At 40.8% G+C, this 19309-nt stretch overlaps 1 protein-coding gene and 1 pseudogene across 1 annotated transcript; one reads left to right on the top strand and one right to left on the bottom strand.

The window, feature by feature from the left end:
* Positions 1-2165: 2165 nt before the first annotated feature.
* On the top strand, positions 2166-5907 carry LOC148725234 (uncharacterized; annotated as a pseudogene).
* Positions 5908-15551: 9644 nt separating this feature from the next.
* On the bottom strand, positions 15552-17016 carry LOC111328274 (uncharacterized). Its single transcript, XM_088730767.1, has 3 exons — positions 16906-17016; positions 16460-16801; positions 15552-16354 (listed from the first exon to the last, which is right to left on the bottom strand). The coding sequence occupies exons 1-3, from the start codon at positions 16983-16985 to the stop codon at positions 16132-16134; spliced, it is 645 nt and encodes a 214-aa protein (XP_088586893.1). The 5' UTR covers positions 16986-17016; the 3' UTR covers positions 15552-16131.
* Between the last annotated feature and the right edge of the window lie 2293 nt (positions 17017-19309).

Raw genomic sequence — 19309 nt, 5'->3', positions numbered from 1 at the left:
GCATTCAATCTGGATCCAAATGCAATGTCATTTGAGATGGAGTAAAAGTAATAATACATGAATTTCTTGGCATTTTTGTTATGCAGGGCATACTGGGACAAAAGAATAATGTATGCAAAATCCCTGTACGATGGATGGTCTGGTATGCACCTTCAGTGCTAGCCTGTAGATCACCTGGTGTTATTGTTTTTTTGCATATAGCACATTCAGCTTCTTTAGTGGTTTTGCACAAGTTAACCTGGAATGTCTGATTTGTGACTTTTGGCAATTGCGATAGGGTTACTTTTTCAGGAAAGGCATTGATTATTTTTTTCCATTCAGCTTGGGTAAATGTTCTTTTATAAATTAATGGCTCATCTTTAGTAAAATGGAAAACATTATGAAACACCCAAACTAGGTGATGACAGTTCCTTCTGCATGCCAGAGATGTACATGAAGCAGAGTCTTTAGTCAGTGTTACGTTCTCCAGGTAACCCAATGTGTTAAGAATTTTAAACTTGAATAGGTTCACTGTGCTGTTACATTCCAAGAGATCCCATTGTAACTCCATCAACTTTCCTTGCTAAGTATTGAAAGTCCTTCTTATGCGGAACAGCTTCTGTGTCGCTTGTTGTTTTAGGTTTTGGGTTTCTTTTCATTTGGTCCGATCTGTGGCTGTCCTTGGTGTTAACTCTATAGTCCTTTTTGAGCAGTTTCCACATCAATTGAAAAATCTACCTTCCCAGTCCATGACTCTACATTTTCTGCTATATACTGAACAGCAGAATTGCATGCATTCCGACCTGCAAAGAGTTGATTTTGCTCTTTTTCTTCCTGATCAGCTGCAGTGGGACCATCCCCGACTGTTTTTTTGACCAAGAACTTGGTGCTTGATTTCAGCAGCTTCAAGAATTGTGGCTGAACATTCTTTGGTTACCAATAACACTTTTTCCCTGTAGCCTGAAGCACTGATAGATTTTGCATTTGACACTTTTGCAGAAGATGCTGAACTTGAGGAATACAACCTACACCACTGCTGCCAACGAGATCTTTGTCTCCACCACCATGCTGTGAAGTTTTTCATTTTCTGCACATTAGTTGACCGCTTGCTTATTAGGTTTTCCAGGGCTATTTCCGCTTCATCGGCATGGATGGAAGTAGGTGCAATATATGCATCAATCATTATCTGTTCAAAGTGTTTTTTGTGTTTGTCGGTTTTGAAGTATTGAAAGTGTCAACTGATATCTTGTTTGATATGGAAAAATCTGACACTGTTTCATTTTTGATATCGTCACCTTTGGCCTTACAAAGACCACTCCACAAGGCACCACCTTCGTCCCCAATATAGGTATGAGCATCAAACTCTCTACCGTTGAACTCTTCAGGATCAAGGCCACGTTCACAAGCAACAGATGGAAATATGTCATTTACTGCTTCATCAAAAGTCTTAATCGTAATCTCTATATTTTCTGAATTCTCACCTGGTTTACATACGAACATACTAACAAGTTAAACGTTCCTTCTCAAAACTGGGTGGTATTGTTGTCAGCTCAATTTCTGTGAAACCATTTGCGTGGCTCTCACAGCCATCCAAACAGACTGGCTCCTCAATCTGGCCAAGAGTCGTGAGGGCTGGAATGCGAGTTTTTTGTTCGCTTGAAAGAATTACATAGTCTTCGCCAACATCAATTATCAATTTTGCATCTAAGTTCCACTTCATAAAGTCCTCTTTCAGAAAGCATATAGCCTCTATGTCAGATCCACCTGGTCTTTACTGTTTTGTTAACACGGGTGTGGAACTATCTTAGGTGTCTTGTGTTAATGAACTTCAAGGTGACATTCTCAAAGGAATCTGCATTACTGCCACTAAGTAGAGCCTGTCTAACTGTTTCTAATAGGCCTTTTGCAGCTAGAGGTCACGTGCTTGGAAACCCCATAACAATGCCTTGCAGGGCCCAGTTGTTCAAAGGCCGATTAGCACTAACCCAGGGTTAAATTTTAATCTAGGTTTCTAAATTTCTCTGATCAAAAGCCGTTTTGGGATAGTTTTTCTAATTCTTTCTAGGATATTCAATCATCAAATTGTAGACAGGTGGAATTAAACTGAATTTTCTTTTAGAGCTTTCGGATCTGAAATCGAATTTCACACTAACCCTGGGTTATCTTAATCCAGCTTTGAACAACCCGGCCCTGGACTGCAAGCGTTCCAGTAAACAAAAGTGCTATAGAGGTTAAGCACATGTGGTTTCAAACAAAAGTTTCAAGCATTTTAGAGACTTAGTTCTTTTTAATCTTGTCATCGTCAAGTATCCTACTGAACCCTAGTTTTGGATTATATTGAGAACAGGCTGCTATTTCAAACGCCCGCTTTAGGAAGGTTTGCAGATGCACACACTCGTCGCAACGAAACAAAATGGCGACTTCGCAATGGTATGTGTAGTAAAAAATACACCTAGAACGTTACTTATTTGAACTATTTTGGTCGAAAACTACTAGGAAACAAAAGTCTATTCAATAAAAAAAAAAAGATTTGCAAAGGAATGAAGACCGTGAATGCTCAAACAAGGATAATTTAATAGCAGACGATCAAGAGACACAAGACATTTCTCGCCTTCCAGCTTTGACATTTGATGTTGTGAAGTATTCGAAGGATAGGTCTGGCTGCAGCAACACAGCAAAAGCATGCAAGTTTATGGCTGAACCAGGCTATCTACATGATATTAAAGGTACATAGATATTCTGTTTTCTTACTATAACCCAAATTATATTAGTAAATATATGAACACAATTATTTGCCTAGTTTTTATACAGCACTGTTTTAATATCACTGAGCTGACACTCTAACATGGTCTTTTATTTATAACTAAGTGCATGTCTTTATTTGAATATATATTTTTCAAACTTAGGCCTAATTTCCTAGTAAAACAAACGAAATTGTGTTAGTATTAGGATAAATGTGATAAAGATTTGTGTATTATAAGCTTACTTGTGTGCATTTATCTTCCTTGCTTTCTTTAAACATCAGATTCAAAATGAACTCTGTATATATGTGACCTCTCGTGCGAAAACGTACACTAACGGCTTTCCATTCAAACGGCAAAACACACGGTTAGTGAACGGACGATGAACGGATGGCCAAGCCGATTGAAATGGCTAACAGGAACGGCTGAATGGCTGAAGAAAAATTTGAACGGCTCAAAGTGAATGGCTGTACGGCTGAAGAAAATTTTTGAACAGTTCAAAGAAAAATTTTGAACGGCTGAACTGCTGTGGAAAATTTTTGAATGGCTGACAGTGAACGACTAAACGGCTACGGTGAATGGCTAAACAGATTGCTGTGAATGGTTGAATGGGTAAAGATGATAATTATTTCAAAACATCATTCAATTTTCAGCTGAATATTGACTTTGTGGTCGCGTTTCCGACATAAACTCAGAACCTGTGTTTTAAAGTTCAAAATCAAACATCCCTGTGCACATTTCTCGTTAAGTATCTACCAGTAACAAAGATACAGAGAGCTAAGGTTATTTTAAGCGGACGAAACCATCTCTTTGTGTCAATAAGAACAACGAGTGGTGTTTACACTTGTCAAAGCATAACATTTGTCACAAGCGAAATTTGCATAACGCACTTCGGTGTTTGATATTTTGCGAAAGGTAACGTAACTTTCAGTTCAGCCAATCAACTTCCACTCTAAAGTGCGTTATCTTGACAACCACATAGAATTTAAAACTTGCTACAACTCTTCATCAAAACACCAAAATGGCTGAAAAGGATCAAGTTAAGTTATTAATTGACAAAGAGGAAATCGTGGGGAAAGTAAAACAGTTTCTTCAAGCTGGATGCGGATGTTCTCGGGGCATTAAAGGTGGTCATTGTTCTCAACAATTCTCGGAAGCAGCTTTACTTGTAAATTTGAATAACTGTATGGAACTATCACATGGTGAACTGGACTTGGTCATACTGGCCAACATCCAAGCATTCACAAGCATTGAAATATCGGGTGACAAAAGAAAACAGAGTCCTCAATGTAGGTTTACTTTTCAAGCCAGAGCCATCTGCAAAGAAATGTTCCTAAACCTTTATGGGATCAGTTATTCCCAATTCCACTGACTGAAAGACCACTACGAAGAAAACGGGATATCGCTGAGGGTTCACAGAAACCGCTAAACACTGCCGCACACCACCACACCGCATGCGGTGAATGAGGATGTAAAAAGCTTTCTAACAAATTACGTTGAAGAAAACGCTGTTCTTCTTCCTGGCAGGATACCAGGTTTAAGAATGACAACATCGAGCTGCTCTCATCAAGTGCTACCAAAATGTCTGTTTTGCGCGAGTTTGAAAAAGCATGTCAAGAAACTGAAAAGCAAGTGGTCTCCTACACTAAGTTTATTGATCTGTGGCAGCAGTTTCACCTGGACATTGTTGTAGCAAAACCTATGTCTGACCTATGTATAACCTGCCAGCAAAACACCTAAGCTACTACTATCTGCTAACCTTTTGGACCAGGAAAAATCCGAGTGCATTTGAGCCCAGCAAGAGCATCTGAACTGTGTTCAAATGGAAAGAGAGCTTTATAAGAGTCTACCAGGAAGCGAAAACCAACTTTCAAACAATTGAAGACCATAGATTTGGACAAAGTTCATGAAGCCTGTTCCCTGCAGACAGCAGTTCATTATATTTTCGACTTTGCCCAGCAGAGCCATATTCCTAGCAATCCGATGCAGCCAGGACCCATTTATTTCAAGACACCCTGTGGAATTTTCGTTGTCATGTGCAAAGCAATACCCCGGCAAGTGAATTATCTAATTGACGAGGCGAGTGACGTTGGTAAAGGAGCAAACACCACAATCACTTATGTTCATCACTATTTCCAAAACCATGGACTTGGCAAAACACAGGCACTCCTTTACGCAGACAACTGCTCGGGACAGAACAAAAACAGTTATTTTATCTGGTTCCTAGCATGGAGAACGATCCTGCGGTTGCATGACTCCATTAATTACTCTTTCCTAATTGCCGGCCATACGAAGTTTGGTCCCGATCGTCAAGAGATCTTATAAAGTACATTTTGTTTCATCTTTGTATGAGTTTGCAGACATAGTGGAGGGTTCAAGCACCATTGGTGTCAACAAGGCACAGCTGGTTGGTACACATGACGGAAGCACCATTGTTCCAGCTTACAAATGGTCTTCATTTCTCAAGAGGTACTTAAACAAACTACCGAACATAAAAAAGTACCATCATTTCAGATTTTTGAAAGACGAACCCGGAAAAGTTTACTTAAAAGAATTTAGCACTTCTCCCAAACAGTCCCGAACACTGATGAAAAACAGTGAAAAACTATCCTGCTGCCTGCATCCGTGCTGCCACCCATTATCAACCCTGAAGGATTAAGTCACGACCAAAAACAGTATCTCTTCTGCGAGATTCGAGCATTCTGTAAGCCCGGAACAGAGGACCTTGTAGCTCCACCTCCTAGAATCCTGCCAGAACAAGACATTGCATTCAGCAGGGAAAATCCTGTATGTTGAACGTTTGACGTTGCACTACAGATAATAAACAAACGGCTCCTTTAGAGAGCACACGATGATTGACTTTTTGGGTCTTTTAAAAGATTTTCTTGAAGTGTATTTAACAGTAAATTTCTTGACATGACACGTATGAAGAGTTTATCAGTACTGCTGTTTACTGGCGGCATTGGCAGTGCGACTTATGAAACTAATTGTTTTCTTGCACGTTTTATAACACCCTAGCACTTCTCTGAAGATAATTATGTTACTAAAGTGAGAAAGTGTACGCTCTCCTCGTTTTGATGTTTTTGACTAAATGCAATGCTTTGCAACGTAAATGAAATAGTTACCTTCTTACACAAAATAAAAACAAGTACGAAACACCAAAGCAAAGTATAATCTCTAGGGGAGTTATTGGGATTTACTGTAGAATGGTTAAATCTAGCAGTGGTTTGATTTCGCGTGTTCAAAGTTTAAGGGTTTTTAGCGGTGTTTTAATTTCACAGGTGCGTCAATCTTCTGTTTCATTGTTCTAATTTTCCCAGGCTTTCAAGGACATGTAAAAGAGTTGAGAGTAGTGGTGCCATCACGTATGCCATCACATACACTGTGTATCAGTCTCGCCCTGTCTTCCCTCCTATCGTATAGTTAAAAAAGGCACCTTTGCCTTCACCAAGTGTCCCGGGTTTATCCGATCCAAGCAACATTCATGATCTTGTGCAGTGCAACATTTCAGCAGAAGCTATCGCCAGTGTCAACGAGGAAACTGCTGTTCATAGCCAGAAAAGGAAACGTGGAAATTTTGACTCTCCGACTTCGTGGTATCTAAATTTCACGCCTAGTCCCCTTGCGCGAAAATAGCGAAAATTAAACAGTGCTAACAATGAACCACTTTACAATAGTGACATTTCTCTATTGTCATGCTAGCTGTGTTAGAACCTCCCCCTTCCCCGTAAAACACAATAATAATAATTAATAATTTTAAAGAATTAAGTTTGTTGTTGTCTAGACATCTTTTGTCATGGGAACCGTCCGTGTTACTTTTCACAAGTTCTTCCCTGCTGAAAAAAAATGGAAGAAGCTTAAGTGCGGACAAGTGCCGCTCGTTTTCTCTTCCTAGTGTCTGCTGCACGAGCTTTATTTTGCTGGGAGTCACGCAGGTGCCTATAAGCTCCTTGCCAACGTTCTGTGCTGTGCTGGGTGACTGCAATGCAGGAGGGAGATGCAGCCTAGTCTCTGGTTGGTTCTCTTTGCAAAGTGTATTCAAGGTATCAATGTTGATGGTGGCAAGGTCTTCGGTGTCGATTTCGTCTGCGACTCCTTCATTCACGCAACTTTAGCTGATAGTGGCATGTAACTACAAAGGCAAAGAAATAGCAACCCGTTTTAGTCAGGTGATAATTGTGTGTCTCGGTTTAGATAATATTATACGAATTAAGCAGTTGACTGCAATTTACTCATAGCATATTGGGCTTAAGTTTACGTAAAGAATAAACATCCGCGAAGTGTAACTTGAGCAATAGTATGTATACAGAAGCACAAATAAATTGTTATGCTGGATCGGAAGTCAGTGTCCTGATTATTTGGTATTGCTACAGAAACAGATGTTAACTCTCCAGTCCCGGTTACACTAATACACAATCACTGCTTCCCTCAGTTAAGTATTCTAAGGGTCTTTAAGGAGCAAATCATAAAATTACTGAGCAACTCACCAAAGGGAATAAATTAACTGTTTGTCTCTCAAGTCCCTCGAGGCGCTCTTCTAGTTGTGAGATACCCGCAGCCATTTTTTCTTCTAAACTTGCTACACAGCCTTGTATTTTCAAGAGCATCTAAAAGAGAAAGCAAGATGTGATAATGAGCTTAAAACTGAGGTAAATCCTGACATTACTAATAGAACCAAGTCGAACGCTCGATTCACTGAACTCAATTACTTTCGGCATCGATTTAATGTTTTTCTGTCAATTAAAATTTCAACCAAGGAATCTAAATTGATCAAAAAGCCTGTGTTCAACCAGTATACTAATTTTGGGGGACAATGATGATAACAGACAACAGGAAACTGGCAGCAAATTTCAAAGAAACGTTACCTTCAAAACACTCTTGAAAATCCATCTGCTTTTTCAGTAATTCCTCATTATTTTCAAACTTTATCCTCAAACTGCTACATTCTGCAAGTTTTTTGGACAGTTCCAAAACACTGTCTTCAATGTCAGTTCCACTGGCCGGGTAACTTGGTGTTGAAGGGGCTCATAGTTTAGCTTTTTTTACATCGCGCTGGTTTTCCCTTCACTCCTCTCATTTCTTCTGACTGGCTAAGAACTCCGAGTATGGGTCTTCAGTGGGAACCGCTTGATTATAAACCGTCTGAGACAAACAAGCAAATACAGGATCTTTATTTATTTATTTATTTATAATAACTTCATTTGCCTAAATAATAAGATAATAATAATAATAATAATAATAATAATACAGACAGATAACAATAGAAATAACATCGAGATGCAAAAAGGCAAAAAGGGTCAAGCCAGAGAGGAACTAAATTCTCATTGACGGCAGCCCCCAGAATAAAAGCAATATGCAATAAAAATAAAACTAAAATGTAAAGGTAAAAATTATTGAAAAAACAAGTTAATTGATAAATGGATATTGGTGCAATATTATTGATATTATTTAAAAATGTGTTCTTTCAGTTTTTTTTAAACTTACTAGCAGAGCTAGAGCTAACTATGTCACTTGGCAAGTCATTCCAGATTTTTATATATTTATACCAAAAAGAGTTCTGCATCTGTTAGTTTTGTTAAAGGAACTTGAGCAGACAGTCAACATTAACACACGTCATGCTGATTTACAGTTTAAAAAGGGGTGTTTTCCTTCCGAGACCTGCAAATTACTATCTTGTAAAATTCACTCGTGATATATTCGGAAACCATTTTGAACTAATGTTTTAACTTCCATGCGGGTGACTAAAACTGGACTCTCTAGCACCCTTGTTAATCAACTTTAAAAAACATAAAAAAAAACGGAACTGTACTGAAACCTCAAGGCAAAGAAGTGGCCAAGTGCTATCAACTGCTTTACAAATCAAAGGTAACGGCTCAAAAAAGTAATTTATTCTTACATACTTACTTTTTGATTCGCCTTTTCGACGCTTGCGGTCTCAGTTACTTCTGCTGCATTGGTTGGGTTGAGCGACTCAGGTGCTGTTGTAACAGCATAAAGGTCCTTGTTGCTAGCAACGAACTCTGCGTTCAGACGCATTAGTTTTGTCTGGTCATCTGCAAGGTATAGAAAATAAAACATAATTCATTATAATTTCCCTTGGAACCTTAGTCGTGGCTTTTTACAAAGCAAATTCAGGGCACACAAAATGTAAAAAGAAAGTCATTGGTCTAACCTGCAACTCCAATGATTGTTGCTTCAAGTTCCTCCTTTTCGTACCTTATTGACAACACTTCCTCTCGTTTTATTGTCGCCTTGAACAACTTTCACAATATTTTTGGTTGGAACGATGCTCGTCGACTTATCCGATGCGAAATAACATAAGCCGTACTTCGACACTTTAAGCTGATTTCTGCAAGACATGTTGGGTTTACAGTAGTCAAAACAAGGCTGAAACAAAGCTGGTGTCTGTTGTCTTTCTTTGTTTAAGACCTTTCGTATGGTTTGTGTTGTTATTGCAACTGTTACTAATTGTTTTCAGTGGTAAACAATAACCTATTCAATGGTAAATTTCTCACGTCCTCATGCTGTGCAGGTTGTGTAACCTTATTGTTAGAAAAGTTCCCAAGCATGGCTTTTTGACTCATCAATTTGAAACTAATGTCTTTTCAATAGAGCTTTCTGCTATAACTAAAAATAGATTGTGTTATGTGATATGCTATGAGACCCCTTCAACAGTTTAGCTAAGCAACTAAACCCAACAAGATTCATACAAACAGCAGCAATGAAAAGAGGGATTCAGCTGGAGCCACATGCTGCAATGGTTTATGCTAACTCTGCAAAGGGGGGCAGAGTACATCTGTTTCCTTCAGGACTAATAATACACCCAAAGGGCCCCTGGCTAGGCTGCAGCCTTGACAGAAAAGTGTACGACTTGGATGCAATAAAGCATGGACAAAATCCATTTTGATTATTGGAGATTAAAGTAGTAAAAGAGGGGGAAACCACCTTTCATAATGTGCGATATTTAGTTAAAGATCCACTTACAAACCTTTACTCACTTAAGAGTACAGACATTTATCTTTATCAAGTACAGTGCCAACTTTGGCTACAGGTTTGCAGTGGTGTGTTTCTTTTCCTACATTAGACATGATTTGTATGTTTGTACGAGGATAGCTTTTGATAAGGAATTCTTTCAGAGAGCAAAGGACAAAGTAGACAGCATTTTCTTTCAATATTATTTGCAATTGTGGAAGATATAAAAGTTTTGATGAACTTTCAAGCAAGTGCAAGTGTCGTTATAAGCTCCGTCTCCTCGTTTGTCCAGGGCTTTCTGCTCGAGGAGGAAGAGAAAAGGGAGGAAGTAGACAGTTGTTCCTGGGTCTTCCTCGGGGAGGTTGGTTAGGCCGACAGGCTGGTGACTCTGGATCAAGTACCACACGCAGTCCACCACCCACTTTACCTTCTCCCCGTAGTGCACTATCTTGCGGAGGACCTCATTGCTCCCCATTAGATTCACCACGCGTTTCTTCGAGGGAGATGACCTTTTCCGGATGTCGTCTTGAAAGACTACAGAAACGGCAGCGAGCTTCTTTGGGGTCAGAGAATGCATGGAACATGCAGGGGAGGAAATGGCAGGCAAGCTTCGCGGAGGTGCGGCCTTGGTGTTCTTTTGCGTCGATGTGGTATGCAGCTGGATCTGCTGCGATGCTTCAGCTGCTGTTTTGTGAGATCATCCCTGAGGTACCTAGAGTTGGACACGGGATGAAAGAGAAACACTGTTTGAATGTCATTGTGCTTGGGAGAAGGACATGTTCACAAACCTACTAATAAATGGAAGTATTCCTATGGTACTTACCAAGTATGTGCGGTCTTGTCGCTGTGGCAGATCCTCGTCTATCAGCATGCCACTTCTGTTCTTTCATTTTCGTCACAAACCACTTCCTAAAATCCGTGATGCTGAGCGGCCGGTCGGCACGGACACCGGTTTTGATGACAAAGGCGGTAATCTGCTGGCCGATTGTGCCCTTTTGGGTAGGGTGCGCCATCGGACACATGTTAGAAGTGATAGAAGCGTGGGTTGTAAGACTTCCATCCGCCATTTTCAACAAAATTTCAAATGCTCATAACTTTGCAGTGTGGACACGTGGTTTTTCATTCAAACAACTTGAAACTTACAGGCATGACAGAACAGTCTTTTGCCTTTCTTATCATATTCCTAAATTATGCAAGTGAGGTTGATTGACATCTGTCAATTAGGGTTGACTTCTTTCAATCTAGGTGAAAATTTAATTTTAAAACTTCTCAGAATTTCACATGGTACATAACGTCATTTTATAGTCTATTTAATGCTGGTAAGATTAGGTCAAGTTAATGATTTTTACATTTTTTTAGAAATTTTAAAAGGTCTATGAGTTAGGCGAAAATATCATATTTGTGAGATGGACAGGCAATCTTCAAACAACTGTAAGTCCATTGTCTCTTGAAGAAATAAATTCATATTTGGTGTGTGACTAGTTCTATACCTTATGTATTACTCTCATAAATTGCAAGTCAAGAGCATGACAGGTTGGGGAGTTACAGCAGTTCCCACGAGAGCACCCCATTTGATGTCCGCCATCTTTAATTTTTTGGCCAAGAAGGTAGTATGGCCATTTTGGTGAAAATTTAAAATTTCCCTCAAACTCCTGCTATGGGTTCGTTGATCTCCAAAACGAGTCTCTAGCGCTTTAAAAGTGGTTCTGAAGCCTTAAGACCAGTTATTCTCACTTGCACCCCTAACCCATCTTACACGTTTGACCTGTCAATCTTCCAACCACCATAACTCTCTTGATTCTGCATCTAATTACTTCAAACTTCACAGCAAACTAGTTCCATGCTATGTCTATATCTCACAAAATTGCAAGTTGAGAGCGTGAGAGATTCGGTAGTTATAGCAGTTCCCATGAGAGCACCCCTTTTGGTGTCCGCTATCTTAGATTTTTTGGCCAAGGGGTAGCATGGCCATTTTGCTTCAAATTTGGCAAAGTGTGAACATGTGGTTTTTCATTCAAACAACTTGAAACCTACAGGCATGACAGAACAGTGCGTTGCCTTTCTTGTCATATTCCTAAACTATAAAGGTGATTTTGATTGACATCTGTCAATTCGGGTTGACCTCTGTGAATCAAAGCGAAAATTTAATTTTAAGATTGTTCATAGAATTTCACATGGTACAAAACGTCATTCTATGGTCTAATTGATGCTGGTAAAATTAGGTCACGCCAATGATTTTTAAAATTTTTAGAATTTTTCAAATGTCTACGAGTTAGGCGAAAATATCGTAATTGTGAGATGGACAGGAATGCATTCAATCTACTGTAACTCGATAACCCTCATTTTTTAAAGAGCTTAAAACTTACAGGCAGGACAGACCAATCCTTTGTCTTTTTTGTGATATTCCTAAGTTATGAAAATGATGTTGATTGACATCTGTCAATCAGGGTTGACTTCTGTCAATCAAAGCGAAAATTCAATTTTAAAATTTTTATAATTTCACATGGTACAAAACGTCAGTCTATGCTCCATTTAATGCTGGTAAAATGAGGTCATTACAATGATTTTTAAATTTTTAAAGGTCTGAGTAAGGGGAAAATATCATAATTGTGAAATGGACAGGCACTCATGCAATCTACTGTAACCCAATAACCCTCATTGTCCCAGCCTTCAAATTTGGCAAGCTGTTACTACAGGAATTGTTATATTGTATGTGTAAGTATCAAGTGAATTGATTATAACGCATAAGATTTATGGTGTGGAAAAGAGGACGAAAAGGGTTGGAAAAATCAATCTTTTTTTAAATTCCAATTAAAAGTACGTTAAATTGTGATCACATCGGTGTATTTTTAACGAAAAACCGATAAAATGTGATTTTTTAAAGAATTTTTAAAGATAATAATAGTAGGTCCGCAAAGCGTACATGGGAGACCCTTGTTACCAGAAAATTCGTAAAAAAATCTGAAATAGAGCAATCTCTACGCCAATTACAACAAACTATTGTTAAGGAAATGGACAAGCATGTCATTATCATTTTGTGTCAATTTCGTGCAGTTTTGATGGTTTTTTTTAGCCCTGCAAAAAGAGTCAAAACACCCCATTTTTGAGCTTTTTCGGTCTCCAGCACATGCGCATTAATGATTTCAGTACTGTTGAATACGTCAAGTTGTAGTTCTTGACACGACCTTTCCAACGATGTATAACATGTCTAGATTGAATGAAATGGTGCTGAAAAAAACCTTAAAAACCTTCAAACCTTAACACTATAGTCATAGTCATAGTCAGATAGTCATAGTCATAGTTTTGGTCATGGCTATGACTTTGATAATGACTATGACCTTACTATGGTTGTGACTATGGCTAACACTATGACTATGACTGACACTAGGACGATAGATATGACTATGACCAAGAGTAAGGCCCTAGTCATAGTCATAATCATAGTCCTAGTCCTAGTCATGGTCAGACATAGTCATAGTCATAACCATAGTATGGTCATAGTCATTATCAAAGTCATAGCTATGACCAAAACTATGACTGTGACTCCGGCTATGATTATGACTGATTGATACTATGACTATAAATATGACTATGACTATAAATATGACTATGACTAAGAGTTAGGCCATAGTCATAATCATAGTCCTAGTCATAGACATAGTCCTAGTCATAATCATAGTCCTAGTCATAGACAGTCATAGTCCTAGTCATAATTAGACATAGTCATAGTCATAGTTTTGGTCGTGGCTATGACTTTGATAATGACTAGGACCATACTGTGGTTGTGACTATGGCTATGACTATGGTTAGACTTCACACTGAACTAGTTGCATGCCAAGTTTATAGCTCACAGAAGAGGCAAATGAATAGCATGTCAGGTTCAAGAGTTATGGTAGTTTTCATGGGGGCATCCTTTTTTTATGTCGGCCATCTTGAATTTTTTGCCAAGGGGTAGCATGGCCATTTTGGTAAAAATTTTAAATTTGTTTGAAACTCTTGCTATAGGCTCCATGATCCCCAATAGGAACTTCTTGCGCTTTTTGAGTGGTCTCCAAACCTTAAGACTGAGTTTTTCTCACTTTTACCCCTTAGCCCATTTTTCATGTTTAGCTGGTCAATCTTCAAACTAACGTAACTCCATTGTCTCTTGAAGAAATGTATTCATATTTGGTATGTGACTAGTTCTATACCTCATGTAGTACTCTCTTAAATTGCAAGTCAAGAGCATGACAGGTTAAGGAATTAGAGCAGTTCCCATGAGGGCATCCCATTTGATGTCCACCATCTTGGATTTTTTTGGCCAAGGGGTAGCATGGCCATTTTGATCAAAATTTTAAATTTCCCTGAGCCTCCTGCTATAGGCTCAATGATCCCCAACAGGAACTTGTAGCGCTTTTTTAGTGGTCTCCAAGCCTTAAGACGAGTTTTTCTCACTTTCACTCCTTAGCCCATTCTTCATGTTTTGCAAGTCAATCTTCAAACAAACGTAAGTCCATTGTCTCTTGAAGAAAGAAATTCATATTTGGTATGTGACTAGTTCTATACCTTATGTATTGCTCTCATAAATTGCAAGTCAAGAGCATGACAGGTTGGGGAGTTAGAACAGTTACCATGATCAAGCAATGGTGTGGAACGTTTCATAGTCATAGCTATTGTCTTTGTCATAGTGATAGTCACAATCATAGTCCTAGTCGTAGGCATAGTCCAAGGCCTGCGCATTGTAGGGTTTTAAATACACCAAAATGTTCCTCTCATCAAGACCTTTCTAACGATATATAATGTTGTTTGATAAAAAAAATTTGAAGTCCATTATTCCTTCCAACAACAAAGAACAATACTCTGTCAGAACTTAAATAACACTTTATTCCGTTGCTCAAGTGTTTTTCAAAGGCTTGGGATGAAGGACCAAGGCCCAACCCTCCTCCTTTCTCATCCGGGCTTGGGACTGGCAATGGCGGAGTTAAAAACGCAACGAAAAAAAAACAAAACGTAACGACGTAATGAAAAAAAAACAAAACACAACAGGTGCTGTGTGATGTGATGCATCTGTTGTCGTGAGACTGAGAGATGTGGGGCACTCCCCGGGGGTTGGTTACCCCAGCTTGCACTTGATCCCTGACGAATCACTCAGAATCAGACAACGGGATACAACAGTGACCACACGGACTTTTTTTGTCTTTTTGTGTCTTTTTGTCTTTTTGTGTCTTTTTGTCGTTTTCTTTTTTTTTTTTCTAATTTTTTTCCAAGGTACCCAGCCACAGTCGCGACTAATGGTGTTTCTTGAATAGGCTGTGAACCTTGTTCCTCACATGGTCGAAGGTATTATTTCGAAGAATCTGCACCAGTTAGATGCTGGAGCAGAAAATAGATCTTATCTTTGAGTTCGTGGGGACCTTGTCCAAGTGAGCAATTGCCTCTGTTATGAGGACTGTCTCCTCGTCCGTCCATGCCTGTCCACCAGACGCCGACGAGTAATGCAACGCCACAGACATTTCACCTGTGTCTTCTTCTTCCAACTGGTGGGACAGGACATAGCTCTTGGTCCTTGCTGCGGGATCTTCTTCCGGGAGGCTTTTGAGGCCGGCAGGGTTCTGAGACTGGACCAAGTACTGCACCCTGTCGAGCACCCGCTTAACCTTCTTTTCCGAAAACACAATCTTCCCCAGGACCTCATCCTTCCCCAGGACCTCATCCTTCCCCATCATAGAGACCACACGTTTCCTCCGGGGAGCTTTTCGCTCTCGGATGTCGTCTTCAAAGACGAAGGAAAAGGCTGCCTGCTCCTCTGCAGTCAGAGAATGGGTAGACCAGTTAGAGGAAGGTTCCACAGGGTTGCTCTCCGAGGGTGCAGCCTTGGTCTTGGTCGGCGTGGATGGCACTGTATGGACCTTGATCTGCTGAGACGCCTTTGCCGCAAGCTCAGTAAGATCGTCTTTGAGGTACCTAGAGTTGGACATGGGATAAAAGTAAAACACATTGTATGAATGTCATTATGCCTGTGAGAAAAAAGTGTACACAGAGCTGCATAAAGATGGATGTATTCCTGTTACCTACCAGGTCTGCCCTGTTTTTTCACTGTGGCACATGATGCCTGTTAGGATATCCTCATTTACTAACCTGCCCACCCGCTTCTGCTGTCTCGTTTTTGTGACTAAGCACTTTTGGAAATCAGTGGCGCTTATTGCCCGGTCAGCACATACACCTGTTTTGGATACAAAGGCAGTGATCTGGCGGTTGACGGCCATTGAAAAGGTGCGCCATCGGTCTTCAGAAAGATTTTCCCAGAGTCCGATCCATCCTTCGACACTAGTGGCCTAAGTTTTGTTATGATTATCTCAAGCTGGTGCACCATGTTGAAGTCTAGGGGGATGGGCGCTGGTCCATCGACCTCCCGCTTGTGTGAAACAACCAACATAACTTTACACCCTTCCTTCTTATCTCACTTGGCCGCTTTGAACTGTCCTATGGTGGCGGTTTCAAAGCGCCAGGACGTGCCGACGCTCCTTGTCAGCTGAACGAGGATGTAGTGACGTGCGCCTGCATATTGGGCTGCACTTATGAAATGGCTGTTGGTGGCATTTTGTGCAACTTCCAAGGCGTGTATACCTTCCTGGGCTGTTTCCGAAGTCATGATATCGTTCACTTCCTTGGTGGTGAGCAAACTGTTATTATAAGAGTTATAACAATAAAGGACAATTATATCCAGGGTAGCATGTAATAGCCAGAGGCTTATGACATTAGGGCAAATAGTGTCGAAATGAACGTACTTCTCCGTTTCCTGCAAGTTTTTTGTGTATCTTGCAGCCGAGGTCTCTTTGGTTATCGTTCGCCGCCATCCTGTTAGGCTGTTGCGCACCTCATCTAGGCTCTTTCTTTCACTCTCTGGCATGTCGGGCAGGTCTGCTTTCTTTTCCCTATTGAGCAGAAGCTCAAGAAACATCTGCAGCGAGTTCAAGTAATTCTTAAGGATTCCAGCTGCCCGTTTGGTTAGATTGGACAAAACCCAATCTAACCAAACCTTGCAGCCATCGTCCTTGCTGAGTACCTGAACATTCCTGCCAGATGGCTGCAGTTGTTCCAAGATCTTCACCTCCACTACATGCTGCAGACTGAAACAAAAGGGAGACGAAAGAGCGAGTTTTTACTTCATTTTTAAGATCAAAATCATGGAATTGCTACGAGTGGAACTGTAAAGACATGACCTTATTCTTACCGGTTGCTATCACAATGGAAGCCTGCCGCAGGTGTGATAAGGTAGGTGTAGAACGCCACCAACCATCTGTGGCGGGGCATCTGTGGTGCAAGATGTGTGAAGTATGCCTCCTCGTTTTCATCTACCTCCTGCTCATATGCAGAGTCAGACTCCTCGGAGTCCACCTTTGCGCCTGATGCAGGCGCCACAGATGGTGTTTTGGTGCGCGCCACAGATGGTGTTGTGGCGTGAGGGGGTGAAGGTGGCACCGCTTTCCTGGAGTACTGAGAAGACTCGTCTCCCTTTTCAATTTTTCTCCTCTTCAGTTTTGGTTCTGAATCGGAGTCGTCGGTGAGGGATAGCACCTCCAATGGCCTCTTGCTGGGTTTGGTGATAGGGCTGGTCTTCTTGGGAGAGGGTGTGGATGGGTTTGGTTGCCACTCATCACTCCCCTGATAGTAACGGGCCATTTTTAAGTACGATCTATATGTCTGCCCTTTGAAGTTAGAAGAATAGTTTCAATGATAAACAAGGGGTTTCTTGGATGGCAGGTCTAGAAATGTGACAGCACCATGTTCAAAGACCCTGGTTACACTTTATATGCTACAAAACACGGAGAAGGGTTTAGACATACCTTTATTGTCCAAGTGGTGGACTTGGCGCAAATGTTGGGGGAGGAAGGCCCCGACACACGTGCAGCGTTGGACAGGGCACCACCCCCTCCTCTTTGTTTTTGAGGTACTGGCCTTGCCTCCATATTTATGGATTGCACCATATTTTACTCTACCAGCAGTGGCTAGGACGAAGAGACGCTCCTCGTCTTTGCTCGATATCTTGCCCTTCGAAAGGTGAACCTTACACAAGGAGCAGTAATGAACAAATCGAACTTGCACATGTTGAGTATGACTTGGCTATGCACATATACTGAGGCAAAGGATTAGTGTTAGGACATTACACTTAATACTAGGTTTTAGCTTTTGTAGGTGCCTGTTTAGATTCTATCCTGCAAAGCCCTTGCATCCAGGAACGAGGCATGGCTTCTTCTGGCGTTAATTTTTTGCAGGGCTTTTGATCTTGCTTGCAGGTTGCACCTTCTTTTCCCCTCCCACCCCCACCTCCTCTCCACTCTCACTCTCGCCATCGGTGCTTTGAAATACTTCCCCCAAGGTGACTTCATTGTCCTCGGATGTGTCCCTCGCCCAAGGAAGTTAATAAGTGAGAAAGGTGGTTTAGGTTTCATGTTTCGAGTTGAATACCAAAGAGTTGGCAATGAAGCTAGCAAAAGGTTACGCCAACTAACCTTGGGAGAATAGTCAGGGTCAGTCTCGGTATCCTGGCTAACGTCCCCCTCCGTGTTCATCTCTCTCCTCCTCCTTTCTACAGTGCTGTACAGCATATTCTGGTCCCTCCACAACATATCAACGGAATGACACACATCTCTCGTGATCTTAATGCTCTATCTTGCAACATGTTTGCCCTCCAGGTTGTTGTTGAGAGGAAAGCACTTTGCAACGATGCTCTCATAAAGATACTGTGTGTAAGACAGCATCCTGCGACATACATTTTTGATGTGGTCTAAATTGCACATTTGGCAATCAGCCACGAAATAGCAGAAGAATTTTATTTCCCTTGCAAGGGTCTGGCCCATTTCATTGGGATAATAGGCCTCGGGGGGCTTGAAAGGCACTCCTTCAAGTATTGCCAAAGCCTCCTGCACTCCATGATAGTCAAGAGATGTCTCCCTCATCAGCTTGATGAGGTCGGCCAGCTCCTCTTCGCTTTTCCTTGCTTGAGCCATTTCTAATTGAAGATTGAAGAAACACTTGACATTAGCAATAACATGAGAATCCTAGGAAGTAAAAAAGCTAAACGGTTGAAGAAAGTTGCCCATGTTCAACAAAGGAATTCCATGAACAACATCGAAGTATGAAGAAAGCATCAATCATCATTACAATACAATACAATACAATACAATACAATACAATACAATTTATCACTTATAGAGTGCTATTTACAATGACAGATCAACAGCGCCTTACAATCAATCCTAACCCGCCACTCCCACCCCTCCCACCCCAGGGGAGGACATCCATCACACAGTAATCTCATGCGTGGGAATTTAATGTCTCCTACCCCTAACCCTGTAGGAGACGGGACGTCCATTTATTTGTCCCTATCCGAGAAGACTAGAATGTCTAGCTATTTCTTGATGTTACAGAAAGGTAGCATATTCTTCTAATTATTTTAAGACCTTGAGTGTTGGTCTGGCCGGGGACTGAACCCTTGACCTCCGCACAACAGTCCAGCACTCTATCCATTGAGCGAACCGGGAGGTGGTTAGCATTTAAACGTGAACAGTTCCTCTAATAACAATGGTCCTCCGACAACATCACAGTATAAAACAAGCATCAATCATTATCAAACA

Source organism: Stylophora pistillata, chromosome 8, assembly GCF_964205215.1.
Source record: "Stylophora pistillata chromosome 8, jaStyPist1.2, whole genome shotgun sequence".
NCBI lineage: Eukaryota > Metazoa > Cnidaria > Anthozoa > Scleractinia > Pocilloporidae > Stylophora > Stylophora pistillata.
Note: the sequence above shows the minus strand (reverse complement) of the source record. Positions and strands in the feature narration are given on the sequence as shown.

Bases quoted from the DNA above. Each gene is read 5' to 3' on its own strand.
- LOC111328274 (XM_088730767.1), bottom strand. From the start codon at position 16,985: ATGCCCCGCCACAGATGGTTGGTGGCGTTCTACACCTACCTTATCACA. The intron at 16,802-16,905 runs GTAAGAATAAGG...CTTTTGTTTCAG, and splicing joins TTCCATTGTGATAGCAACCG to TCTGCAGCATGTAGTGGAGG. The intron at 16,355-16,459 runs GTACGTTCATTT...TTATAATAACAG, and splicing joins AACTTGCAGGAAACGGAGAA to TTTGCTCACCACCAAGGAAG.